Source organism: Ictalurus furcatus, chromosome 12 (genome assembly GCF_023375685.1).
Source record: "Ictalurus furcatus strain D&B chromosome 12, Billie_1.0, whole genome shotgun sequence".
Lineage (NCBI taxonomy): Eukaryota > Metazoa > Chordata > Actinopteri > Siluriformes > Ictaluridae > Ictalurus > Ictalurus furcatus.
In genome coordinates, this window is record NC_071266.1 from 11,668,234 (window position 1) to 11,696,162 (window position 27,929).

The following is a 27,929-nucleotide window of genomic DNA, read 5'->3' on the forward strand; positions in this document are numbered from 1 at the left end:
TAGAAGTTCTAAGACTTTGTCATGATTGTAGGTAGAGACGGATGCAAGTGCAGTAAAGAGCTTTATTGAAGAGAGAGAGGCAGACAAATCCAAATCGTGAATCAATAGCGAGGTCAAAAACAGGCAAGTGGTCAGGCGAACGGCAAACAGGATAAACTAGGCTAAGACAGGAATTGAGAAACAAGGCTATAAACAAGATCAGAAAACATGGAACAAAAGAATGAGGATCAAAGGCTTGGTTTGTTACGGATACGCAAACGATACTTCGCCCTGAACAAAGACACACGAGGTGTTTAAATACCAAACGTAATCAAGGGGATAATACACAACAGCTGAATACAATGTTGACACATACAGGCAACAACCAATGACAATACAGGGGGAGAGACAGGACATAAACCATAACAGAACACACGTGTCAAAAGTAAACAAAGTCAATGTCACTGAGAACCCGGACACGTGAATTGTCGCCCTTTGGGCTGTTAATGTATACTGAATGCTGCACGAGAGGAAAATCGTGACTGTGACTTCTGCCAGAAGATCAAACAAAAAATCCTTAATTGTTCAACATTTACATACATGTATTTTATTATTATTTTTCACAATTAGCAATCTAGTTATTTATGCTTAGCTAGCATACGTTCTTATTTAGAAAATGCCTCATTATAAATTTTACTTTGCTTATGCATGTAGAAAAGGGTTCCTTGAGGGTTCTTTAAAGGTTTGTTGGATAATTAAGTGTTCACAACTTGCAAGAAAAAAAGGGGGGGGGGGGTTGATTTGGAGGGACATTCAAAGAACCCTTTAATTGAAATCTAACATATGATATTATTATAATATTGGAATCAGGAATCATGCTTCTTTTTTATTTTTATTTACTTATTTATTTATTTTTTACAAAAAGATATAATTAAAATTATTTTTAGATACTGGCCGAACTTACAAGTATTAGGATGAACTATTAGGATGAACCCTCACGCAATCTGCGATCGATTAGAGACCGACACTTAGTAGTTCCTACTCTGCGTGGCTCAAGGTCCCTTTCCAGAACCTTCAAACTAAATGTTGGAATGAACTTCCAACCTCAATCCGGACCTCAGAATCTCTCATCATCTTCAAAAAACAGCTAAAGACCCACCTCTTCCGTGAACACCTCACCAACTCATGAAAAAAAAAAAAAAAATTGCACTTACACCTCTACTCTGCGCACTTTGCTTCTTCTAGAACTCAATTAATGGATCTTGTATGGTAGCACTACTTGTATTGTTCTCTGCTTGATATATCGCTTTGCTTGTATTTCCTCATTTGTAAGTCGCTTTGGATAAAAGCATCTGCTAAATGAATAAATGTAAATGTAAATGTATATGTAATGAACTAGTAACTAGGATTCCACCAAGTGTCACAGCTCACCTGGACAACATTATCTTATCTTATCTTATCTTATCTTATCTGGTCTTATCTGGTCTTTTCTTTTCTTATAACCTTGCATCTTGTATCCCCCTCCCTCCTCACATGGGGCAACAGAAAAATGCAGGTGAATGGCTCTTTTTTAAATTAAATGTGTAAGCTAAAAGGGGATATTTTATGATACTGATTACCTAACAAGACTGGTTAACTCAGTTAACAGTGAAACACCTGTATTCCAAGTATGTGCTGTGCATCTCTGGAGTTTCCTCTGTAAACAGACAGATTTTGCCTACAGTACATGGCAATATTATGGGCTGTGATATCAACAAACTTCATTAAATTGAGCAATTTCATCTGAATTAAAATCCAGGAAAACCCCGCCCCTCAGCCAATTTTTTTTTTCCAAAACAGGTGACCCATATTCAAATCAGAAATTTTGCATAATTTATCAATGAAAAACACGAAGCCTTTAAAATGTAAATAAATAGAACCTTGGTGAAGTAATACATTAGCGTTAGCATTAGCAACACACACAAACACACACACACACACACACACACACACACACACACTCACACACACACACACACACACACACACACACACACACACACACACACACAAGCTTCCATTAGCTCTTGAACAAGACTCAAAGGGCTACAGAATGTTATCCAGCACTAAAACAGTTGGGTGTGTGTGACGGGTTTGTAGATGCAGCTGTTTCTCACTCCCCGGTGAGTCATTAGCACTCCGGAGTGCACTTCAGCACCATCAGCTAGGGCACATTAAGAAGAGAAAGGCTGAAGAGGGCATCCATTATCTGCATGAAGAGGACTGAGAAGGATCTGAAATCAGCGGCAGAGAGAGAGGATGAAAGAGGAAACCATATTTAATGGATGCTATCATTTCCTCGGGTGTTAAGTCATGTCATTGTAACCCTCTTGTACCACAATAGCCTACAGTCTCATCACCTCCAGCCATACCTACGATCCATATCTTTTTTCATACACAGCCAGGCTGAAGTGGAACTTCAGGCAAATTTGAAGCACGTCCTTTCTTTTTAACGTTACACCACAGCGCTGTTTTTTAATTTTGGATTCTGGTTAGTCTGAAGGTGTTGATTAATTATCTATAACAACAGCTCTGACAGGATAGATTATATTTATGTTCATTTATTTTTATTTTATAATGCTGTTATAACTCAAAATAGTGCATGTGGTTATTGCCTAATACAGGTCATAAGTGCACACACATGATGAAGAAAGTGCCAAGGCCCTTCTGCCTGTCATTTAAATCCCACTCTGACTTTTTTACCAGTTTGTGCACTTTGTAGCCGTCATGGCTGACCACGTTGCATTTTTTTTGCCTCATTTCTGTGCCGTTTCTCTATCCCCTCCTAAAACATGAATTATTGATATGCGTTCCGCTTCAGACCCCCTAAACAAACAGTATGCTTCAGAAAGCCATATGTGAGTGGCACGGGGAGGAAAATTGCCTCATAAGTCATATTCTGGAGCGGCATTGTGAAGCGGCCTGCTATAACCAAGGCTAGCCTTTAAATTCCTCATCGAGGAGAGATGGACACGAAGCGCGAGAGGCCAGCGAGGCATTAACCTCGAGGCCATTCATCATGCGGAGTGAAGGAGAGAGATGGAGACCGCTCACAAAAAATGACGTCCAACATGGATGCTGGGAGAGCAGTGCTGGAGAGCACAGTACAGGAGAGGGCGTTAAATTTCCTCAGGCAGAGAGAAAAATCGAGAGAGAAGGGAATTTGCCTTTCAGACACAGTAAAGCCTTTGATTTGTCTGACGAGCGTGAGCACTGATTGAAGAGCAGCCTGACACCGGAGGAGGAAAAAAAAAAAGAACAGCTCTCTAAAATGACAAGTTCAGAGAAAATGAACTAGTTCATGGTTACGGTGCAGCAGTGGGCTTGACAGTTCAACTCCAATTGCGAGTTCAACTCCAAGGCCTGTCGTGCTAGCAGGTAATGATGGCAGGTAACATGTCACTCGTGTCAATTGTAATTTCTGCTGTGGGAGTGGCCTGTCCATCTGTTCCGGTGAGAAACAGCAGTGTATATATAGCTTCTAACGCTAACTAGTTATTCAAAAAGTAAATAATGATCATAAGTAATCCATGTGAAAATTGGTTGTTACGAGTTAATGTAGCAAATCAAGCTAACTATATTAGTTATGTAAATTCACCAGAGGAATTAATGATCTCTGCTACTTCCTTCCAAGCTTTATCTCTATACACATTTAATGAATAGTCATATATGACAGGTTTAGAAGAATCCATGCTTATAAGTTTTTCTTCCAAACAGTAAATGGGATATAACTGCAGGTAGGAAGGTGGAGTAATAAAGATGGAGAACTGAAGAAGTGTCAGAGCGCATGTACCATAGGATTGGTCTGAGAAATCATTCGAGCCAATCGCTTTACAGCAGCTTACCTAATTTGCATAGATTTGAGAAACTCTCAGTTCAAATGTTGCTTTGTTTCTGTTGCTTGCCAGAGTCACTGAAATCATGGCTCGGTATCAGTGTAGCAAATGAACTCTCGCCTGCCACTTTGTCACTCACTAGTGTGAATGTAGCGTTAAAATCCCAGAGAAGTGTAAAAGTCTGAATACATTTTTAAAAAGCAGTCCTTCCAGGATTTTATGATCACAGAAATAAACACAAAATCAAGCAAACTCTGCAATATTCGGAGGAGCTTGCAATTTTTAAAAATTACAGCAGATTTTCCACAGATTTGGACCAAGACCCTCATTTACCAACAAACATCACTGTGAATTCGTACAATTGCGATTTCGCCTTTCCGCAAAAAAATAGTGCAAAAAAAACTCTGCAAGGTGCATCGCAAATTTAGAAAAAAAAAAGTCAAGCCTTTTTGGCCGCAACAATCACAAACAAACTCTGTACAGACTGAACAAGGATAAAATGTGATAAAACACTCAAACAACAGCTAAACTCGCTTTAGGATGTGAGACTGGTACTTCCCATCATTAAATCTGGCCAAGAACCTTCCGGAGCTCAAATTGTTCCAGGAAGATGTGATACAGTGCACTTTTTTTTTCAATCCACAGATGGATCTTTCTTTAAAAAGCTCATTGGGTCTGTTAAAAAAGTGTTAGAACCTGTTGTGTGAATCCAGCCCATCAGCTTGCAACTTTCGAAAGCTATCAGGCACTCTGAGGCTGAGACTAGGTTCCACATTGAACCTCTTTAGAAATCCATCAAAAGAACCACTAAGAAACTTTTTTTTTCTTCTAACGGGTGTTGAGAAACTTTTTACTAAGAAAAGAAATGAGGCTAGTTTTATTGATTTATTGATTTGTTTGTGGTCTGTGTTCATGTAGTGGTGTTGCTGGAGGCTGTTGCACACTTGGTTAGCTTTCAGGACTGATTTGCTTTTTGCATGTGTGTGTGTGTGTGTTGGGGGTTATCGACCGGACCACACGCCACCCAGACGGACTGCAACACCCAAAAACTCATTACATCTTGATACACTCGTCTGCGGAGTTACTCAGAGGTGTTTGGAAATGTTCCCAGTAAGTCATCATAGCTAATGTAATGTGATGTCGGAACGGCTGTAAGCGCGTCATGTCAACGAGTTTGACACTTTTCTGCATTCACACTCTCTCATGGAGATCAATCGCAGATTGAAGATGATGTTGCCGTCGTGTTGCGCTCCGTAATGGATGTCGTGATCACAACATCGAAGGCTGTTTATGTTTAACACACTTTATTAAAGGAACCCTAAATAGAGTGTGGAATGGTCCTGTAATTGAATCCTGGATTGTAATTGGTCTGCATTTTCTATAACAGCCACTCTGAAAATAGGCTTATATTAATGCGCTTGTTCGAATACGTAATCATTTCTATAGTAACAGCTCATTCAAAGGGACAATGGATGCTCTTTATAAACGGGTAAAAAAAAAACAAAAAAAACATTGATATGGCGAAGTTTTCTGTAAGGAGATGTTTATTTAACATTTATTTGTGGAAGGAGTCTCCAGTGCACTTTTTGTAACAGCCACAGGTAAAGCTGGAACTTTATGTTTTATGACAGAGGAGTTTGCACTTTGGGGTCTCTTGGTAACATTTTTTTTGTTGACTTCATAAGAGAGAAAAAAGAGACTGGTGAAGGAATGACTGCTAGAATGTAAGTGAGAACAGGAGATGCCTTTTCCTGTGGATGTTCCACAACATTAAATGTAACTATAAATAGATAAAAAAAAAAAGTACTGTGTTGTTCGTTAATAAATATAAATTGCGATTGTAAATGCGTACATTTCTGTGGTAGAAGAGAAATAAAGCACTTTAGGATGTGCTGTTATGGGAAAATAATCAGCTTTAGTGTGGTAACAGTACCTCCGCTTCATCACATCGCTACATTGTTGGTTACTTTCCTATAGCAGCGTGTCCTGAAGTGTTTTATTCCTCTTATACCACAGCAATTTGCCAACAATTTTTTTATTTACTTGATGATGTATTTTTCGTCCATTTATAGCTATATTTAGCAGTCTGTACGGGATTTTGAGTTTTTTTGTGATGCGTTCGGCTTTTTCAAAGCAGAATTGGCGAAATTTGCGGTCTTTCACAGTGATGTTTGTTGGTAAATGAGACCTTTTAGCTGTACTCATTCTTGACGCACATGAATCGAAGAGGGCTTTGGCTGAATGCGCGTTGTGATGATGTCACATGACACGTCTTGGCCCAAATATGCGGAAAATATATTCCTCCGAATATTGCCGAGTTTGCTTGATTTTGCGTTCATTTCTGCGATTGCAAAACTGCAAAATCCCTGAGGGACTGAATTGAAAGTGTTTTATTCCTTACCTGTGAAAGTGCCTTTTTTTGTTCCTAAAGCACAGAGCCTTGTGACTTATATCTTCCACAGTGCTCTTTCGTTTGTTGGAGCACAAAAAGAGTCGACGGTTGGTTTTCTCAAACAGTACGAATGAGAGACGAGAGCGAAATGAGATTAGCAGGAGGTCCCAGAAAGCCTCCTGTTCAATAATAAATTCCTCTCCATCCCTTTCACACCAAACCAGAGAAGTGTGTGTTGCTCTTGGGGTGTTTATGCCGTTTCAAAGGCTTTCTTTTCCTTTCTCTCATTTCCTCTGTAGCTTGTGTGTAAATCAATTTTAACTGACCCAGTTAAGAATTTGTATTGAACGTAGAACAAAATGAAAATTTTGCTTCATTTGCTTGGCTTGAAATTTGCTTCATTTGCTTGGCTTGCTAAACAGCGATGATATTCTGCTTGAAGAGAAATATTAAAGCACAAGGGAATCTCAATACATGATCACATGTTTAATATTGGACTGCTGGGTGCAAAAAAATATGATGCAATAGGAGTAAGGAATAAAACACTCCATGTTGTGCTGTTGGTATGGAATTTACTGCATATAAATGATAAATAAAGTCTCCTTACCCAACACTGTTTGTGTGGTGTATTCACTGTACACATCCCTGTGAATGAGCTGTTGCTATAGAAACGATAACATATCAGAACAAGTGCATTAATATAAACCTGTGATTTGCAGCTGCACTACTGGCAGAGCTGCTGTACTAGAAAATTAATCAACACCTTTTTGTGTGCTTCTGATTCTGGCAGGTTCCTTGGCGTGCCACCTGGGAGAGGAAGTTGCCCACTTACAGGACCTTTGCCCTTTGACCTCATTTACACTGACTACCATGGATTACAGCAGATGAAGCAGCACATGGGGCTGTCCTTAAAGAAACACAAGTCAGTGTGACAGTCGTTCTTCTCTTCTCTTCTCTTCTCTTCTCTTCTCTTCTCTTCTCTTCATCTCTTTCCTCACTCTCTGACTCACGTTCTTTTAGAGCAGTTTCAGTTACACAAGACAGCGATTATCCTGAATCGCTTTAATTAGAGCCGTGCTTAATCAGTCCTCCAGTTGCTCTCTTTATGTCACACACACACACTTACACACACACACAAACACACACACACACACACATCATGCTCTCTCTCCTTCTCTTTTCAAACTCCCCCCAAGGCTGCTTCGTCAAACCACAGTGACAGAGGAACACACCTTACACACATTACACAAACTGTAATGTGTGTGTGTGTGTGTGTGTGTGTGTGTGTGAGTGTGTGTGTGTGAGAGAGAGAGAGAGAGAGAGAGGGGGGGGAAGAGAGGATCAACAGAATGCTGTTATTCTGCTTAGGTTTGTGGTGAAAATAATGCTTATTGATCCAGTAGATGCAGTAGAGTCTCTCTATCTCTCTCTCTCATGCTCTCTCATGCTCTCTCTCTCTCTCTCTCTCTCACACACACACACACACACACACAAAGTTGACTATTTTCCTATAGCATAACTTCCCCAAGTGTTTTATTCCTCTTATACCACAGCAATTTGCCAATGATTGTTTTTGTTTTCGCCACAGCATAATATACAGTGACTGCATACTGCACAATATCGATTGTGAACCGAACTGGACCTAGAATTGATCCCTGTGGAACATCTTTAATACTTAGCAAAGTTTCTAGTACACCAGCGCACACACACACACACGCACATGCACACACAAACACGCTAGCATACAAAGAGTAATCGATTAGAAGATTAGACGTCGTATCTAGCACTACAGATCACATTCAGAGCCACTGACCTTGTGGAAGGTCGTCATGATACGATTCAGCAGGATTCATGTTTGATCCTCACCCACCTACCACAAACTGACAAATCATGCCCTTTACCGATGGCACGCCATTAATCAGGCTGTAGAACACTCTCAGATTTCCTTCTAGGACTTTTATGACCCTATATAATCACCATCTCCACTTCATTAATAATGCATTAGTGAAAGGTCGAGACAACGCTGCTCTGTACGTGTCAATATCTTCACACACACACACACACACACACACACACACACACACACACACACACGCATAATTCAATATCCATGCTTTAACATTTACTATCAGTTCATATTACCAAATCTAGTTGTGGTTTTATTTATTTGTTTTTGTTCTCTCATTTTGAAAGGGGAAAAATTAGGTAATTTATCAGAAATTTGGCAATAGTATTTTGGACGTTATTCCTATTCCTAAAAGATGTCACCTTCTCTTTTCAAGTCTTTGACTCTCCAGTTTGGGTGATCCTGTGCCCACTGAAGCCTCAGATTCCTTTTCTCAGCTGACAGAAATGGAATAATGCACCTCAAGGTTCAGCATGTCGTAATGAGTGGTTATTGGGGTGCCACAGTGGGGCAGTTTGGGCAGTGGTGGCTTGGTGGTTAAGGCTCTGGGTTACTGATTGGAAGGTTGGGGTTCAAGCCCCAGCACTGCCAAGCTGCCACTATTGGGCCCTTGAGCAAGGCCCTTAACCCTCTCTGCTTAAGGGGTGCTGTATCATGGCTGACCCTGTGCTCTGACCTCAGCTTCCTGTCATGCTGGGGTATGCAAAGAAAAGAATTTCACTGTGCATATGTATATGTGATCAATAAAGAATCGTTATTATTATTTGAGTTACCCTAGCCTTCCTGTTAGCTCAACCCAGTCTGGCCGGTCTTCTCTAACCTCTCTCTTCATCAAGACATTTCCACCAACAGAGCAGCCAGATGTTTTTGTGTTCCACACCATCATGTGTAAACTCTAGAGCAGTGGTCACCAACCCTCTTACTTTAAAGCTACCTTCCTGCATCTCCAGCCAAAATCACCTGTACACACCTGTTTTAGTTGATCAAGAACTTCTTAAGGCAATGATTAGATGGTCAGGTGGGCATGATTATGGTTGCAGTTAAAGTCTTCAGGAAAGTAGATCTCCAGGAACAAGGTTACAGTGCTACAGACTGTTGTGTGTAAAAAAAATATATCCCAGGAGATCAGCTGTCTTTGAAAAACCATGGCACAATCAAAGTTAACCCCCCCCCCCCCCCGCCTTTTATGTTCGATATGAACAAGCTCTTCGATCTATATTTGCATGATTAATTCATTGCTCTGCTGATGCGTGACTGGTTGATTGGGTGATATATACATACAGTTCTAAATTTCACAGTGTGAAGGGATTCCCAGGCCATCACAGATATAAGGATACACCTTTTTTGGGGGGTGGGTTAATGGACTTCTGTTTTTTATCATGACAATCATGATTTGCAAAATAGTCAGAGTGCTTACCACAAAGATGGCTGCTGTCTCACTTTTTTTTATCACGTCTTTGCATTGAGAGCCTTTGTTTTGATGGCTCTGTGAATTGCTGAGCTTTTTATATGAAGGTGATTTCAGAGAGTTGTATTGATGTGTGCTCCGCGTTATTGTGCACTCTTCTGTCACAGCAGTGAGTTCGGCTGAATAAAAGCATGCACAATGCATGAATAGAAAGGTGTGATTGCTACCGAGCTGCTTCATTTCTACCCTGCCATTCCAGCTTTAGATTATAGTGTTGGGATGAGTGTACTCACCGATTGACAAAACTCTCCTTTCTAGTGGAGAAATTACAGTGTCGAGACGCTGTTGTGTTCTGAATCGGGGGATTTTGATGTCAGAAGGCTCTCTCTGGCTCAAGCTGTTTGTATTCATGGCTCATTCCAGCTGCATTTACATGACTTAGCTGATACAAAGATCAACTCCATTTTTTTTCCAATATATTCATATACAGGTTTACCATATGATGAGTTCCCTTCCTGTTGTTTTCCAGGTGCCATATTCGAGTCATAGACACGTTTGGGACAGAGCCAGCCTATAACCATGAGGAATATGCAACTTTACATGGCTACAGGACGAACTGGGGATACTGGAATCTCAACACCAGGCAATACATGACCATGTTCCGTAAGTAAAGTGTAGAATTGCAATGCATCGAATTCCAGGTGGGGAAAAATATGGACTTTCAGATAAAACTGGAAAAAGTATGAATGTTTAGAGTAATACAACCTTTATTTTTCCCCATGAAATTATCATTTCATACTTTTCTTTCTTTTTTTGTAATACAGTAACAGAGTCTGGAAAGTTAGGCAGTCAATCTAGAAAAATGTCCCCAATAATACATGCTGATTAACACACTGAAACAACAGCTCTGATGAATTCTCAATTCCGATTGGTCAGAAGGTGTTGATTCATTTGCAGCAGAACTTTATAAATTACACTCCACATAAAAATATTATTTAAAAACGTGGAATCATTTATATGGCAAATTTATCTGTAAGTTTATGATGTAACATTCAGGGAAGGAGTGTTATGTAACAGTCAGAGGTAAAGCTGTAACTTTAAGTTTTCTGACATCTTCAGGACAGAGGAGTTTAGGCGTTGAGGTTTCTTGGTATTGTATGGTAAAGTTGTGGGTTTTGTTGTTGTTGTTGTTGTTTTTTTTTTTTTGGTTTTGTTTTTACTCCTGGCTGATTTGTAGAAATTTAGTGAAGATACAATATTTCTTTTAAAAAATTGGATGTGCTCTTTTCCATCATCTTCAGAATGTAATTTGCCTTTTTTTTTTTTTTTTTTTTTTTTTTTTTTTTTTTTTTTTTTTTTTTTACAAATGTCACAAAAATATTTGGGCAGAAACATAACTTAAAAATCTCCTTGCAAGCTCCCCAAATTCCTGATTGAGTCCTCATCTCTCCTTTTCTTCCCCCAGCCCACACCCCAGATAACTCCTTCATGGGCTTCGTATCCGAGGAGCTGAATGAGACAGAGAAACACAACATCCAGCAGAACAAAGTGAAGAACATGGCAGTTGTGTACGGCAAGGAGGCCAGCATGTGGAAGGTGAGGAGGATGCTGCTGCTTGAAATAGAAATGCTGACCTAGAAAACGCTCTGTTTCACTTTAATCTTATTTCAACAGACCCATCATCATAATCAGTTTTATATTAACTGCTTTATCAAGTTTGGCAAAAATTTCCCCAAAACATCACAGGATAATACCATTCGGGTTGTTGAAACATCTACAAACATCTACAATTATAGAGCGAGCATCACATTGAATACTCACTCCATTTGGGAAACCTACTTTTGAGCCTTCATCTTGAGTCAGTAGACAACAATTTGGTGGAAATGTGGTTTATTTGGTTGGTAAAATGAAAGAGGAGCTTCAAATTATTAAGTTACACCAAACCATTGCATTGCTGTTTTATTTTCTTTTTTTTACTATTGCTTTTTGCACAACATGAAACACCTCCTCCACAAACATACTAGGCTATGATTTTTCTGTAAAATTCTTTTTTTTTTTTTCTCTCCACATGATAAGATGTTCTCGTTAGCAGTGTTTGTGCCTCTGCTTTGTCTTGTACCTCTGTTATCACTACAACCACGCAGTCACAACTTAATGATAAAATTTACAGCATTAATTAATATTTAACACGTCAGGTTTCAGCACATTCACTTAAAGCCTGACACATTTCTCAGAAGCCGCACTTGATAAGGGTTCTGTAGAAGAGCAGACAAGCTAGGAGATAACGTTATCTGTTCTCAAAGACGAAGATAAAAATTAATCCTCGACTTTAATTTAGACTTAAATTACTTTTCAAAGTGGTATGTCATACTCTAGATTGTGGAACGACACACAAACCTTCTGAAAAGGTCTTCTTTAAAAATCAACACTGTCTGAATATATCACGACTGAAAGGCAGAACCTTACTCAGACTTAAAATAACTCACTTGTTTTTTTGAACTATGTCAAGTACAGAGATGGTTCTTTAAATCAGAAGCTACGTAATTGTAAAAGTAAAACAACGGGGCTTTGTCTAACCTGCAAATTTTTTTCTATTCTTTTCCCTATATTTCATCTTGATGCAGCTTCAGGTAAGTCTCTTTTTGTACATTTTGCTCCTTATCCATCATTAAAGCATTAAAATAAATAAATAAATAAAACACTGCAGGCAGCTCACCTACAATATTGTTTGATTCCAGCCGGTCTTTTTGCATCCATGGAGGAGAGTTAACCCCCTGAAGTTTCAGATGTCACTGACAACCACTAGAAAGATTTCACTTGATCCCACATTAGAATTTAGTTCGAATTTTAAAAAGATTTTAAAGAATAGCCTTTTTTTCCTCAAAACTCTCACTCTGTTATGTATTTTGAGCCAACAGGGTGAAACATAAGACCTGTGTTCAGCCCTTATTTAGTTAGTCTCTATTCCTTGATACAAAGTCTTGTTTTAGAGCCTTATTTTCTGTTTCCTGTTTGTTCCAGTTTTCCGACTCATGCTTGTTATTGTTTTTGAATTGTCCCCTTTTAATGCCATCTTCCTGTGTTTTGACCGATGTTATGGATCTTGATAATAATTCTTGGATTTCCTGTAATAAATGCCAGGCTGAGTTTATGCACTTTCCCCTGTTTATAACTGCTCATTACAAGGAGGTATAGCTTGGTTGTCAAACTATTAAGATAACTGCAAATCAATATGTCAAGTATACCAGCTGTCCCAAAAGAAAAAATGGGGTCTGAACTTGCAACCAGAAGGTCATTAATACATGTCCCAGGACTGGTTGACAGAATTGCAGTCACAGCCAGAGGGGCACTTATTGCCATTGCCTTCTCAATTCTGGATTGAGAAAAGCCCTCAACCATAGATTCAGAGAACCATGTGTTGCATAGTGTTACAGAGTTCCTGTTTTCATGTGAGAGTATTTCAGTCCTTTCTAGCGTTTTTTTTTGCACTGCCTTGGGTTGTGGTTGCCTTCTTAAGCAATTTAACATCATCAATAAGCTTTCTTGGCAAAGGCGTACCTGCTGAAACGGATCGCAGGGCTGAGGTTTGCAGGCTTTTAGGTGGAACTGAATTGAGTTTCGTGTTGTTTACTTCAGGTCTGCAATCAAAGCTGTAAGGTTCTCGCTGTTAAATTTGCTCTCTTTGACTGATTCTGCAGAGCTGAGAATTTTGATATCCTCAAGAGTGGATTGCTGGCATCTGAATGTGGAAAACAGTTTCAGGCCTCTGAGACTGTTCTGCTTATTATGCATACACAGCTCTTCCATCAACATCCTCAATTTATCATTCTTCTTCCCAGTATCATTCTTCCTTTTCCACATAGACCTTTTGATTCAATATCCTAATTGCCCTTTCCTCTATTGTTTCTTCTTTTTTTCTTTCACTTCATCCTCCTTTCCATTATTCCTGAGCCCTCCCTTTCACACTATATCTTAATTTCCATATTTACACCTTTCCTTATTGCTTACACTTCTGTTTTTGTACTTTACAAATCTACTTATAATCTCTCTCACTCCTTAACCTTTTTATATTCAGTCCCCTTTGTCCAGCTAGTCATTTTCTACTCCCCAGACTGTGGCAGAAGTGAGATCAGCAGTAAAATGTAGGGTAAAATTTGGGTATAATGCGGTTTCCTTGGCAAGACTCTGACAGGGTTATTCAACAACCCGAATGGTATTATGCTTTTCTCAAACTCTGGGATTTTATCCAGTTACTTGCTGATTCAACGCTTGATGTGTGTGGAGTTGAAAAGTGGGGAAGACTTTTAGATACTCACTCCATCAGCCAATCTAAGGTTTCACTGGCCAATGGCGTCCTGTTAAAGAAGTCCTGAATAACTTAAGCCTTTATTTGTTAAAGGTATCCCCTAAGTCAGTGGTCACCAGCCATGTTTCTGAAGACTTTAGCTCCAACCTTAATCATGCCTACCTGACCATCTGTACATTGCCAACTAAAACAGATGCGTTCAATTTTGGTTGGAGATGAAACCTGCAGGAAGGTAGATCTCAGTGAAAAGGGTTGGTAACCACTGCCTTAAAGTATACTATATAGCCAAAGCTATTTGGACACCTGACCATCAGCCATATGTGGTTCTTCCTCAAACAGTTGCCACAAAGTTGGATGCAAAGAATTGTATAGAATGTCTTTGTATGTTCTAGCCTTAAGATTTCCCTTCACTGAAACAAACAGATCCAACCCTGTCCCAACATGACACTCCCCCTCTGCAGAATTTGAGCTCCAGGAAGACATGGTTTTTCAAGGTTGGTTTTGAAGAACTCGAGTGTCCTGCACAGAACCCTGACCTCAACCCCACTGAACACCTTTGGGATGAACTGGAACACCAACTGCACCCCAGGCCTTCTTGTCAAACATCAGTGCTTGACCTCATTAATGTTCTTGTAGCTGAATGGACAAATCCCCACAGCCACGACTAATACTACTACTTGCCTAATATTAGCTAAGCCAAGCATACAGTACATTGATAGATTTGTTTCACATTAATAAACTTCAAGCATTCTCCATTTACTGTGACAGAAAGCAAGATGAAAGGTGACTAATGAAAGATGTGGGGAATGAAGGAACGCTACAAGGGGTGTCAGTTCAAATGTCAAATGTTCAAAACACTTACACAACTTCCAATCATTCCAGATTCATATGTTGATTAGCTCCTGTACCATTTTATTTTGGGAAAACAGAAAACTCTTTTGGTATATTTTCAAGTGATAACAGAAAACTCCAACATTAAAATGCAGAGCTCCTATGCAAAACGTGTAAGGACTGGCAAAAGCATCTTTCATATCCCTACAGATCACTTGCAAACATGTCTAATTATTATTTTTCTCATTGCCAAGACCTCCAGTTTAAACTCCAACTTGAACTAATAATGTCGATAAATAATCCCTGGACTCTAGCTGGTGAAGCTTCCTGCTATTATCAATACCAATTTTTTGTATGCTTTGCCTGCAAGCTCAACCAAAGGTGAGTCCCTACACCCAGCTAGCAAGGCCATCTTCAAATTTAATCCCTCTCTGTTTTCAGCATTTAACACTGGTGATAATCTCCTAATTGGTTTGGAAAATCCTCACAGAGCAAGCTATCGATCCCTGTGGCCTCCAATCATGGCTACACACCACACAATAGAAGTGGAGGAAGCTGGTTAGTAACACAGAGGAAGTCAATAGCAATGGCTTGATCATATACCAAGATTTTTAAGGACCGGATTCTTGATTTGACTTGAACCAGTCAGCGATATAGTGCAAGAATTGAAATCATTCGAATGTGATTAATTAATTAATACATTCCTACTCCATTAACATGTAGATAATGTCCTACCCAAGCTACATTCCTCAAAGATCTCTCTCCAGCCTCTAACCCCTTCCCTGGGTGCCATTGGAACATTTGTTAAGGGAGTTTGTGGACTAAAAGGGTCAGATATGTCTGAGGTTTTTATATATATATATATATATATATATATATATATATATATATATATATATATATATATATATATAACTGAAACCCCTAAATCCCATTATGAGAAGACACTGTGCAAAAACAGCTCAATGCTGTTCTTCCTTTCATGGCAAATCTTGACATATATGCCCTTGTGTCAAAGGGCTGCACTTCAATCCCCTTATATTTCTCTTCCACAAACTTTCAGACTTTTTAACTGAGGTATGCTTTTATTCAAAATACACAGGTGACAATACAGAGGTGAAAGAAAAATCAAATAAAACTACTGCAGGGAATAAATGTGTCTTGGCAGTGATTCTTCTATCCAACCTTGTTACATTTTCTTCAATCCTTTCACCATAGGTGGTAAAAATGCTGAAATGCTTTGCTCAAGTAGAAATGCAGTAAAGTATAAATCCATAAATGTATTTTAAGTATTAAAATAACAGAAATAGACACCTTCCTCTGATCACAAGTTGATTTTAGCTACTGATGGTAAATTACAGTGTCCCTCTCACCAAGTAACCAATGAACACCAGGGAAATCATTAACTAAGTCTAACTAACATCAGCTTTATTCCTAAGGTCTCAAATATTAGCTAAAATGATAATAATTCTGACAATACAAACTAGGTGAATCTGGATAACAATGGCCATGATGAATTCAAAGTGTCCGTAGCAGCAGATAGATTACAGTGATGGTTAATTTGTCTCATTTTTGCTGTGAAATATCTTGAAAGTTTAGATTTGTTAGGAATTTAGATCAACTCGTTGAAGTTGTCAGATGCTAAAAGTCACCTTATGGCAAATATATGATTATAGAGTCATGTTGTGCTGTTTGAAGTACAAACCAGAATATTTAAGTACAAACCAGACATAAATACTGCAAAAGGTAGTTATACTTTATTATCTCAAACCTCTGATCTTCACTTTCACATCTCCAAACTGTATTTGCATAACTCATAAATGATATTATGATGATAAATGATAACTGCAAGATATTAAATGCATATCATTAGAATAGCGGAAATCTAAAGATACCAATAGCTGTTATGTGAAATAAAGTCTTAGTGAGTAATTGGGATTTCAAAGGTTTTATATATCCTTCTATCTTACACCGATCAGCCATAACATTAAAACCACCTGCCTAATATTGTGTAGGTCCCCCTTGTGCCACCAAAACAGCTCTGACCCATTGAGGCAAGGAATCCACAAGAACTCTGAATGTGTGCTGTGTTATCTGGCACCAAGACGTTAGCAGCAGATCCTTTCAGTCCTGTAAGTTGTGAAGTGGGACCTCCATGTATTGGACTTGTTTGTCCAGTATATCCCACAGATGCTCGATCGGATTGAGATCTGGTGCATTTGGAGGCCAAGTCAACACCTTGTACTCTTTATGTTCCTCAAATCATTTCTGAACAATTTATGCAGTGTGGCATGGTGCATTTTCCTGCTGAAAGAGGCTACTGCCATTAGGGAATACCGTTGCCATGTGTACTTGCTTTGCAACAATGTTTAGGCAGGTGGTACATGTCAAGGTAACATCCACATGAATACCAGGACCTAAGGTTTCCCAGCAGAGCATCACACTTCCTCCACAGTCCTGCTTTCTTCCCATAATGCATCCTGGTACCATCTTTTCCCCAGGTAAGCAACACACACGCACCCGGCCGTCCACATGATGTAAAAGAAAACCTGATTCATCAGTCCAGGCCACCTTCTTCCATTGCTCCATGGTCCAGTTCTGATGTTCACGTGCCCATTGTAGGTGCTTTCAGAGGTGGACATTGGTCAGCATGGGCACTCTCACCAGTCTGCGGCTACGCAGCCCCATATGCAGCAAGCTGTGATTCCCTGTGTGTTTTGACACCTTTCTCATAGCCAACATTGACATTTTCAGCAATTTGTGCTACAGTAGCTCTTCTGTGGGATTGGACCAGACGGGGTAGCCTTTGCTCCCCACGCACGTCAGTGAACCTTGGGCGTCCATCACCCTGTCGCCGGTTCACCGGTTGTTCTTCCTTAAATCCTTGGATCCGTGGATCCTTGTTATTGTTTGGTAGGTACTTACCACTGCATACCAGGAACACCCAACAAGATCTGCTGTTTTGGAGATGCTCTGACCCAGTCATCTGGCCATCACAACCTTTCCTGCTTCCAGCAGCTCAGTGTCAAGAACTGATTGTTCACTTGCTGCCTAATATATCCCACCCCCTGACAGGTGCTATTGTAACAAGATTATCAGTGTTATTCACTTCAGCTGTCAGTCGTTTTAGTGTTGTGGCTGATTGGTGTATTTCACAGCTTCTTTCTGACAATAGAGAAATCATTGCTGAAACAGATTTGGCAAAAGTTAATAAGGTATACAGTATATCCATTTACATATGAATTGTAAATTCTGAAGGTTGTGAAAAAGTTTTGAAGTCATGCTTTCCAAATGAGTTTGAATCAGTTCAGGTTCTTGAATAGATTTGTAAATGATTTGAATTGGCTATTATTATATCAAAAAAAGACGTTTCAGTCCAGCAGCTGAGTGCCACTAGCTTCTAGCACCTCAACTACCCCATATCCCCTCCCCTTCATTTCTGAACCAGCCAGTTTTAAAAAGCCATTAAAAATACGTGAGCAGATTTTTCAAGCATGGTGCTACTCTTCAGATTCGGAAACTTGCCACCTGCTTAACATTCTGGCAGCGATACTGTTCTGCCGTGAGGCTTGTCACAGTGAGTGTTTAGTGTGAGGGGGCAGTCATCTCTTTGAGGTGGTGCCAGGTGACATTTGGAAGGTTTGGAAACTTAACCTGAGGGCTAAGTTGGTGGCGTGAGGTTGAACGGTGAATATAGATTAGAAAAAGGACAGCTGGTGGTCCTGTTGGGTATAAATACACAATGATTAATGATTCAGATACACAAGGATTAATGATTCAGCTTGAGTGATTTAAATATATCATTGTTTTTATTAATGAAACTTGGTATTTCCTTTCAGACAACAGCGCTTACTAATAAAATTATATATCACTGAGAAGATGCTGAGCATGAATAGTCCTAGTTGTAATTATTAATTACAACTGCAACATTAATCAGTGCAAATTTGGTTTAATTTAACAATATGACTTTTACACTCATCATTCAGCAGATTATAAATTAGCACTTGATTCACCACCTCCTGTCATTTCCTGCCATGAGAATGAAGCCATGAGAAGCTCATGAAAGCATGTGCATACAATATAAGATGGTCCATCATGCTCTTAATTTGCTGTTTTGACTTGCTGAATGAATAAAATAGTAAAAATGTCTGTAGTAAATTTGTAGTTTATTTCAAAGTTAAGTCCAGCTACTGTATGTAAATTTACTGCAACAATGGCTAACTAGGAAGGTAAATATCTTTATATATAAAGATTTACATATATTATATATTTACTAATGTTCTGGATTTATCCAGGGTAAAGAGAAGTTCCTGGAGATTCTACATCACTATATGGAAGTACATGGGACAGTGTACTATGAGACACAGCGGCCCCCTGAGGTCCCTGCCTTTGTTAAGAATCATGGACTTCTGCCTCAACAGGACCTGCAACAGCTTCTACGCAAGGCCAAGGTGACATTTTACATGTACCACATTGTCTGTTTTATCCCATTTTTACATGCTTTCCTAAGTTTGAGGGGTTTATCTTCAACCTAGCTCAAAAGTTGTCTTTTTATTATTCCTGTCCAGCTCTTCATTGGCTTTGGTTTTCCCTATGAAGGACCCGCCCCTTTAGAAGCAATAGCCAATGGATGCATTTTTCTGCAGCCCAAATTTCGTCCTCCGCACAGCTCACTCAATCATGAGTTCTTCAGAGGGAAACCAACGTCCAGAGAGGTGAGTGCTTCTTATGGAGCGAGTGAATTATCCAAAAGTGATGAAGTTCATCAATTATTTATGAAGAATTATGAGAATGAGATCTTGCTAATCAGCACCTGGTTATTTATTTATTTATTTATTTATTTTGTTTAAACTTCTCATTCACTGCAGAGTAATGGAGGAAATCTTGTTATTGATTTGGTAGAAAGCTATTATATTCAGCTTTCTTCTGTACAGGATAATTTTGTAGAAAAAAATGATGCTAACCTAAACTGGACAAATTCATATTGTTGTGTAGTTTTAAATGTGTATATCCACAGCAGATCATCAGATCCTGACAAAAAATACTATAGCAGATAGCAAAGAAAATATGAAAAGTGCTCGTTATATTATCCATGTTTATTTGTTCTTTTTCTTTTGCCAGGTCTCCTCTCAGCACCCGTACGCTGAGCAGTACATCGGCCGACCTCATGTCATGACCGTGGACTACAACAACTCGGAGGAATTTGAAACTGCTGTGCATGAGATTATGAGGACGAAGGTAAAGTCAGAGGATGAAACTGTGTGAAAATGACAAGCAAAATACAAAAAAAGTGACTGAATTTTCTGAATGGACGTATTTACAGACCATTACATAACGACTGACTGGCAGCTTGTTGGTAACTATGGAAACTGTTTTTGACATTAATAACGGTAACCAATAATCTGTCAGAAGATCGGAGACAAAAACCATAGGTGGCAAAGTCTAGGCTGAAAGGACAAAAGCTGTAGCAGGGTTCTTCAAGGGTTCACTGGATAATTCCTTGTTCTTAACTTCCTACAAGATTCTACTTTGAACGCTTTCTGGTAGGAAAACACTTTGTTGTAGGGTTCTACATAAAACTATATGGACGAGTGGGGTGTAGAGTGTAAACATGTAAGGAATAAAACACTTGCAATTTGTCAGTGATTACAAACATGTCATTATTTTTTTTACCCATTTATAGTTACATTTAATGTTAACCAGCCTCTCTTTTTTTCTCTCTCTCTCTTGTTAATAATACAAAATAAATAAATAAATAAATAAATAAATAAATAAATAAATAATCCCTGCATCTTGTCGTGTTACTGCAAAAGTGTAAACTCCTCTGTCCTGAAGATGTCAGAAAACCAATTTAGTATGATCTTGGAGTGAGACTGAGGACATTATTTCATAAAATGCAAAACTGCATTAATAAATCATTATGCAGTACTCTCAGTTTACATTAAAATTACATTCAGCATTCTCTTAATAAGAGTCTAACCTATAAAATATATTAATACATTGTCATCAAACGTAAAAATAAATACAATAAAATAACACTTCTTGGCTTTTTGAAGGGATTCAAAAGTGTCCTCAGTAATGCTCAGAGAATTTCACAGAAATTGATCTGCTGTTTTTGACCTACATTTAAACATTGATCTGTAAAATGTATTGAAACAGGCATTCATCCGCAGGGCTACTTGAGTCATCAGTGACGATGACGCTGCTCGTCATTAGTACTCCGTCTTGTTTAAACACCAATCATTTCAGAAATAAACATATTTCAGGATAATGATTATGATGCAGTGCTCGGTTATTGTGTGAAAACAGGCTTTACAGTTTAGTCGTGTTGATTCAATCGTGCGCAGCTGTTCTACTCGAGAAAGCACACAGACTCCCACATTTACATGTTGATTAGTGGTTAATTTGTTCCTTTTGAATGAATTATCGAATAATGAAAGATCAATCAATTAGAGCCCAATTATTTAAAATGCGATTACATCAGGCACAGATCAGGTTTGATCTGATTACTGTGTAATAACTGCACTGTTTTTGGAATCAGCCTGACTGATCTGAAGACGGTGCTTATGTTGATTAATACAGAATTATGGGCCTTTATTAGCACTTTTATGACAGAATGACAATTTTTCATTACTGTCGCTATCCCTTCTTACCCAGTGGTGTATGGTCAGAGCTAGAAATAGTGTTGATCACTTATTTTGGTTTTCCTTTTTACAAATCTCTTTTCTAACTAATTTTTATGATTTGCTTTAAACTAGTTGCACACAGTAATGTTTTCTTGCTGCTGATATTTAGCATAATTTTACATTTATCATCCACGATTCACGTACAAATCATTGTACATTGTTTTTATTTACAGTGGGCTGTATTCAGAATCAACGACTTATAATCCAACATACATCAATGTTTACTTAATTAGTTTTTGTTTTTTAATTATTATTTTTTTTTATTCTATGAACTCTCGTGGATAAATGACGGTTTCATCTGCTACACTTACGTTCGTTCATAATTTAACCCAAGAAAATATTCACTTCTAAGGTAAGCAACATCTCTGCTTAAGATTTGAGATTCAGCCATAGAAAATGAGTGACTCTTTAGCCAGTTTTTTTGTGATTGTTGCAGACAAGAATGCTTGATTTGGCTGCAGCTTTTTTCAAGTTTTTTTTTTTTTTGTAGAAAACTACATGATTTGGCAAAATTGCAATTGCACGAAAAGGTTTTGGTTTTGTCTTTCATGGTGATGTTTGTTGGTAAATGAGACCTTTTAGCTGTATTCATGTTCGATGCACATGAATCGAAGAGGGCTTTGGCTGAATGTGTGTTGTGATGACGTCACATGGCGCGTCTTGACCAAAATTGTGGAGTTTGCTTGATTTTGCATTCATTTCTGAGATTGCAATATCGCTAAATCCTTGAGGGACTGATTAGGTTTTTCTTGTATTTTAACATTATTTGACAAAACCTGCATTGAGTCTTTTCTGTATTTAGTTAGATTAAAGTATCTGAGCCTTTGTTTTGCTTGCTGTGTGTTATGATAAAAAAAAAAGAAATTATTTTGTTCCATCTCTAATCCATCCACTTCCAGAGAACTCCTCTGATGTTAATGGGTACCTCTGGGAAACATACACAGGGCCATGTTTAATAGAATCCATTAACCTGGTCCTGTAAAGCTCCTTTAATTACAATTAGTCTTATTGATGTCTCAATAACCCCAAAACATTTACTGAAGGCTGGCGTTTGTGTGGTTTGGAGATGTCAAACTGCTAGAGCAAACATCTCATTGGGAATCTCATGTGGTTAAAAAAAGGCAAATCTGTGGGTGGAAACCATTAATTAGGAGCTCTGGATTCGGGCGACTCTGCTGTCGGCAGGCCCGATGAGTCAATCGATCCATAAACCCCCGAGCTCCGGATAGCCGCAGGAAATGGACATTGATTTGAGCGCTGCAGGGAAGCAGAGTGGAGCGAACGGACCAGCTGAAGACCTGCTGCAGGATGGAGATGTACGAGAAGATTGGAGGGAAAGTTTGAGAGCGTGAGGATTGTACTAATGATGAATGCGGAAACATTGCTGTGTGTCTCTGAAAATGTGTTAATCTCGGCTTTAACACTCGGAATTATTGTAATTCTTACGGATCAGAAATGGATATTTGTTTCTCTAATGGAATTAGATCCAGTGTCAAGGGAAAATCCTTTAAATCAAATATTATATCAGTCTTTATTCTGAACTCTGAACAGATCTATCTATCTATCTATCTATCTATCTATCTATCCTCTCTCCGTCTGACTGTCTTCCCATCTCTCTTTCTGTCTATTTCTCTTTCAGTCTCTCTGTCTGTCTGTTTCCCTCTTCTTCTGTCCTTCTCTCTCTTTCTCTCTATCTATCTCTCTTTATGTATATTTCTCTCTCTGCTCTCTCTTTTCTGTCTGTCTCTTTCTCTCGCTCTCTGTCAACAGATTTCATGTAATTTACAATGAATGACATTGTAAAAATATTGCCATTAACTCCTAACTCAACTCTTAACCCCGTCCCTAATTCCCTCACTCAGCCTAACTTAACCTCTGTTCATACGGATTGCATCATATAAAGAGATATTAAAGCGATTTTAATGAAATCACTTACACTTTTATTTGTATTTGAGTGAGTAAGAAACTTCACATTCTCCTTCCATCTCACAGGCCTCTGCTGTGTTTCATTAAATCATAGCTTCAATTAGTGAAACACATGAATCTGCTGCTGTCAAACGAACACCATCCTGAAATTCATTAACGAGCTTGATTTTTCTCTCCTTTTAAATGAGCTGTGTTTATTTCTGTACTTTTCTTCCCAGCTGCTACAGAGAGAAAAGTGGCAGTAGGGTTGTTTTAGCTCTGAAGTGAATACCACAAGGATGCGGTGGTTTAAAATCTAAACCAGGCTGAGAATCACGTCTGTGCATAAGACATATTCACCAACTCCTGTCATTTCATCTGCTGCGAGTGTTGTTTTTTTCTGTTTTGTTCAGTAGCGCCTTTCTGGCGCTCTCTCGGGAGACAAAAAATCTAATCAGTTTAATAAAGTGTGCAGTTTTTTTATTACAGATCATTGTTCAGGTACGAGATCGTTTACATCTATGACCAAGGAAAATGAAAATGTGATTTATCGACTCAGCGAATCCTGACTGTCACAAAGCGAAGGCGATTAAGCTTGATGAGTTTAGCAATTACCGCTTTTGTCTATTTTGAATAATAAACTGCAGTTCCTTTTTTATATTGCAATTAGCTTGAATAATGTTGAGCAAGCGAGGAAAAATGGATTTTAACAAAGATATAAAAACAAATGTGTGTGTGTGTGTGTGTGTGTGTGTGTGTGTGTGTGTGTGTCTTTCAGGTGGACCCTTACCTGCCATATGAGTATACATGTGAGGGAATGCTTGAGAGAGTGCATGCTTACATTCAGTATCAGGTAAGAGTGTGTGTGTGTGTGTGTGTGTGTGTGTGTGTGTGTGTGTGTGCGTGCATGTGTTTCTCAAACAGACATTTGAGATGGAATAGGAAAGAAAATAAAAATACAGTAAGGGAGTTGACAAAGAATGATGTGAAAAGGAAAGAAAAATAAGAAGATTTAGAAAGAAAGGGTATTATGAGAGAATGGGAATGTGAAAATCAGATAGAGAAATTAAAGAGAGAAGGAAAGGAATATGGAAAAAATAAAAATGAGTAAAGTAAGTAAAACGAGGAAAGAAAGAAAGAAAGAAAGACTAAAAAGAAACAGAAAGAGGGTTAGTAAGAGAAGGATAGTGTGCAAAAATCAGCATGGTGAGAAAAAGAAGGAAAAAAGAATGGCAGAAGGAACAAAGAATGGGAACAAAATAGGAACAAACATTGTGATAAGATCAGAAAGAGATATTAAAGAGATGAAGAAAGGGAGAAAGAAGGTGAACAAATGGGTGGGGGATAGAGAAAGAGTGAAAGGGGAAAAAAATTGTAGAATAATATGAAAAATGAGAGAGAAATAGGAAAAAGAGAAATCAGAAAAACAAGAAGGAGAATGAGAGAAAGAGAATGTGATAAAACCAGGAAGAGAAATTAAAGAGAAAGACAGAGAGAGTGGAATAAAAAAGAGAGAAAAGAAGGGGGAGAAAGAAATCGATGAAGGAATACAATATAGAATAAAATAAAAGAAAAAAAACAATGTTGGTTGATGAAAATTGTGGAAATTGCATAAATCTAGAAATGTATGTGTAGAAAAAACACTTTTGTAGACGTAATTAATCCTTTCATATTTACTGTCCCAGGACTTTTGTGGTGTGGAGGCTCCATTCCCCCCTGCAAACATATCCGTGGTTTGGCCTGGAGGCTTGTTCATGCAGATGGGTGACTCGGGACTCGTCTCGTGGGCGGTGAACTCCACAGCGCCGCCCTGCTGGCCTCCTCTCAGTGCTCTCAGACTCACCATATCAGCCGAGGGGCAGTCATGTGTGGATGCATGCAGGAGCTTGGACCTGGTGTGTGAACCGGCCTTCTTCCGCTTCGTCAATAACAAGGAGGCACTGAGCAAGTGAGTGACCTTAACCTCAACAACCTTCACAATGACCTTCACAGCTGTGCATTGTTGTTCTCTGTATAGTAGCTAGCTAATTTATCTTCATAGCTAATCAGTGAACTGGTGAGAGAAGACATGCGCACAGAGGTAACGGCAGCGAATACTTGATAAGATAAAATAATACTTTATTAATCCCCAGATGGAGAAATTAGGGACGACTTTATGACACGACCGTCATTTAAATGTAGTGTTTGTAAATTTCCTGCTCTCAGTCATTTCAGATGAAAAATAGGAAATTTCAAATTTCCTTCATTGGTCTGCATTTTCTATCCTTGATTACATCCTATGAAAAATCTCTTCTATTCAGAAGCCACCTCAAAAGCGTGAACTACACGCAGGTGATTTTAATTGTCTAAATGGCGCATCCAGAAAATCACCTTAAGCAAGTCCGGAACCCGATTCAGAATACAAGGGAGTTTCCCTGCATAAATATCAACATAACTTTAATGCTGAATGTTCTTTACGGTTACTAGCAAACCTGTTAGACTAGCCTGCTAAACACAAGTGGCTACTGATTTAATTAATATTGTAACTAGTCTAATATTAGCTACCTTTTTTTAGCAAGCTTGGCTTGCCAGTTTGCAGTTAGCAAATCAAATTTAACTCAGCGGACCATTTTAGCTAATTCTATTTATTATGCTGCTGCGAAGAGACGCTATAAAATTAACAAAAGAAAATTTTACGTATAGTTGTCATGCTGTGAAGTGAAGTTTGTAGTTGATCTGTTTTATTCCGGGAAGCATGATGGTTTACAAAGGGACGTTTTATCATTTCATGTGAGCTGGATGAAGTGATCGAGTTGGGACAGTGTGGATCAGGACAGTGGATCTTGTTACCTCACTGACAGCGGCAGAAAGAGTTCTTTTTCTCCCCGTTATCCACTCGCTTTTTCTCTCTTCCTCACCTTACGTATCTTGCCTTTTCCTCCAGCATCCATCTCTCTTCATTGTACCTGCCCGTTTTCTCTTTTCGCTCTATTCCACTTTGTCCATCCTTTTTATTCTCTCTGCCGCCTGGTTAATCTCTCTGTCCCGTCTCTTTTCAGGCTGCAGGTGCAGTGTGAAGTGGTGGAATTTGAGATGAATCACATTTTTCCGGCGTTTTCCACGACGGCGCGTGAGTGCGGCCTGCAGAAAGAGCCTCTGCTGTTCAGCTGCGCTGGGTTCGGTGCAAAATACAGACGCGTGTGTCCATGCAGGGACTTCCGTAAAGGACAAGTGGCGCTGTGTCAGGACTGCTTATGACGGATTTCTGCTGATCTCCTGGATTTTCCTCTTTTCCTGAAACCGTGGCTGATGTTAACTTAAAAAAGAACTCTCCGGAAATCTGTAAAGGAGAGCCGAAATTCCCAGCCAGACACCAGTCTCGATTGTCCCTGGTAAAAATGTTTTGCAGGACATAATAAAAGTAGTTCTGATTCCCCTCCAAACAGGAAATAAAAACGAACCATGCATCTTGCGTCATGTGTTTATTTCCTGAGCTTAAACAGGAGGATCAGGCAACCCTGATAGAGATGACGTGTCCATCATAGCAATGTTCACATAAACTCTATACCACAGAGCAAACAAACACGAACTTCGATCTGCATAACACGGACATGTATCAAAGATTATTTTTTAATCAAACTAAAATATTTGAATGTAGACTGTGAATTTTTATGACTACACAAGTTTGTGATGTAACTTATATAACTAATAAAAGAAAGATACACATTTGCCTTCTCGTTTTTTTAAAAATGTTATTTTTTCTTCTCAAAGCAGGACTTTTACATTTGCATCATACAGGTACACATTAGAGAGGCAGGTGAAGAAAAATCTAGAGAACATAGCATTGTAGACTCTCCGACATCGTCAGCACAGAAGAGATTACGCTTTCCGGTTTTGTCAGTAACATGTCAAGCTGTGTTTGTCTCATTAACACACAGAGAGAAAAAAAAATGCTGGTGAAGGAAGTCGTTTCACAAACATCTCGCAACATAAAACATAGCTATTTAGGTGTTCTAGGTGGTAACATTAACTCTGCTGCATCACACCACCCCAAATATTGATTAGTTTTCTATCCTTTCTGAAAAAAAAAAAACAGCTACCAGTTGCTAAAGCACAAGTGTCTGAGATGAGGTTTTTCAGTAATGTCTAGCCTGAAAAAAAATCGCAGGATAGAAAATACAGACTGAAGAAGCAGATCTTTTTTTTTTCTTTTCTGTTAACTGAAATATGATGAAACGCAAACCAAGAAACTATTTAAAAATAAAAAAAAATTAGAAAAAAAATAACTACTATATTAAATATAATTGTAAAGATCAAGAGCAATGAAATGATATTTTCTAAAATCAGGAAAGACTTCACCACCATCAGAGTCAAGGACACGGCTGAAGGTTCAGGTGTGTGTGTGTGTGTGTGTGTGTGTGTTCATGAGTATTTTCAGCCCTGAATTTCTCATGTGCTGCCTTAAACCCATGTCTCTTTCTGCCTTTGGGGAGATTAAAGACTGTGTTGGGTCAGATAGACAGGTAATAACTTTACCGTGTTAGATGCTCGCATGCTGAGCCTGCTTCAGGTCACACTGACCCACAGACCCACAAACTTCCCAAAACACGCAGAGTTACTGAATATCCAGAAACGTCCTTGAGCTGGGAAATTGCTACGACT

At 38.8% G+C, this 27,929-nt stretch overlaps 1 protein-coding gene across 1 annotated transcript in view; it reads left to right on the forward strand.

Moving 5' to 3' along the window:
• The window catches only part of LOC128615767 (alpha-1,6-mannosylglycoprotein 6-beta-N-acetylglucosaminyltransferase B-like), a 108,806-nt gene extending 82,281 nt beyond the window's left edge, over window positions 1–26,525 (forward strand). Inside the window, exons 9-18 of the mRNA XM_053638089.1 lie at window positions 7,037–7,168; window positions 10,090–10,223; window positions 11,026–11,156; window positions 14,558–14,566; window positions 18,993–19,148; window positions 19,266–19,412; window positions 19,819–19,935; window positions 24,067–24,141; window positions 24,974–25,236; window positions 26,327–26,525. Of these exons, the coding sequence (XP_053494064.1) occupies window positions 7,037–7,168; window positions 10,090–10,223; window positions 11,026–11,156; window positions 14,558–14,566; window positions 18,993–19,148; window positions 19,266–19,412; window positions 19,819–19,935; window positions 24,067–24,141; window positions 24,974–25,236; window positions 26,327–26,525 (1,363 nt within the window). The remainder of the gene's footprint in view (window positions 1–7,036; window positions 7,169–10,089; window positions 10,224–11,025; window positions 11,157–14,557; window positions 14,567–18,992; window positions 19,149–19,265; window positions 19,413–19,818; window positions 19,936–24,066; window positions 24,142–24,973; window positions 25,237–26,326) is intronic.
• The last annotated feature ends 1,404 nt before the right edge of the window (window positions 26,526–27,929 follow it).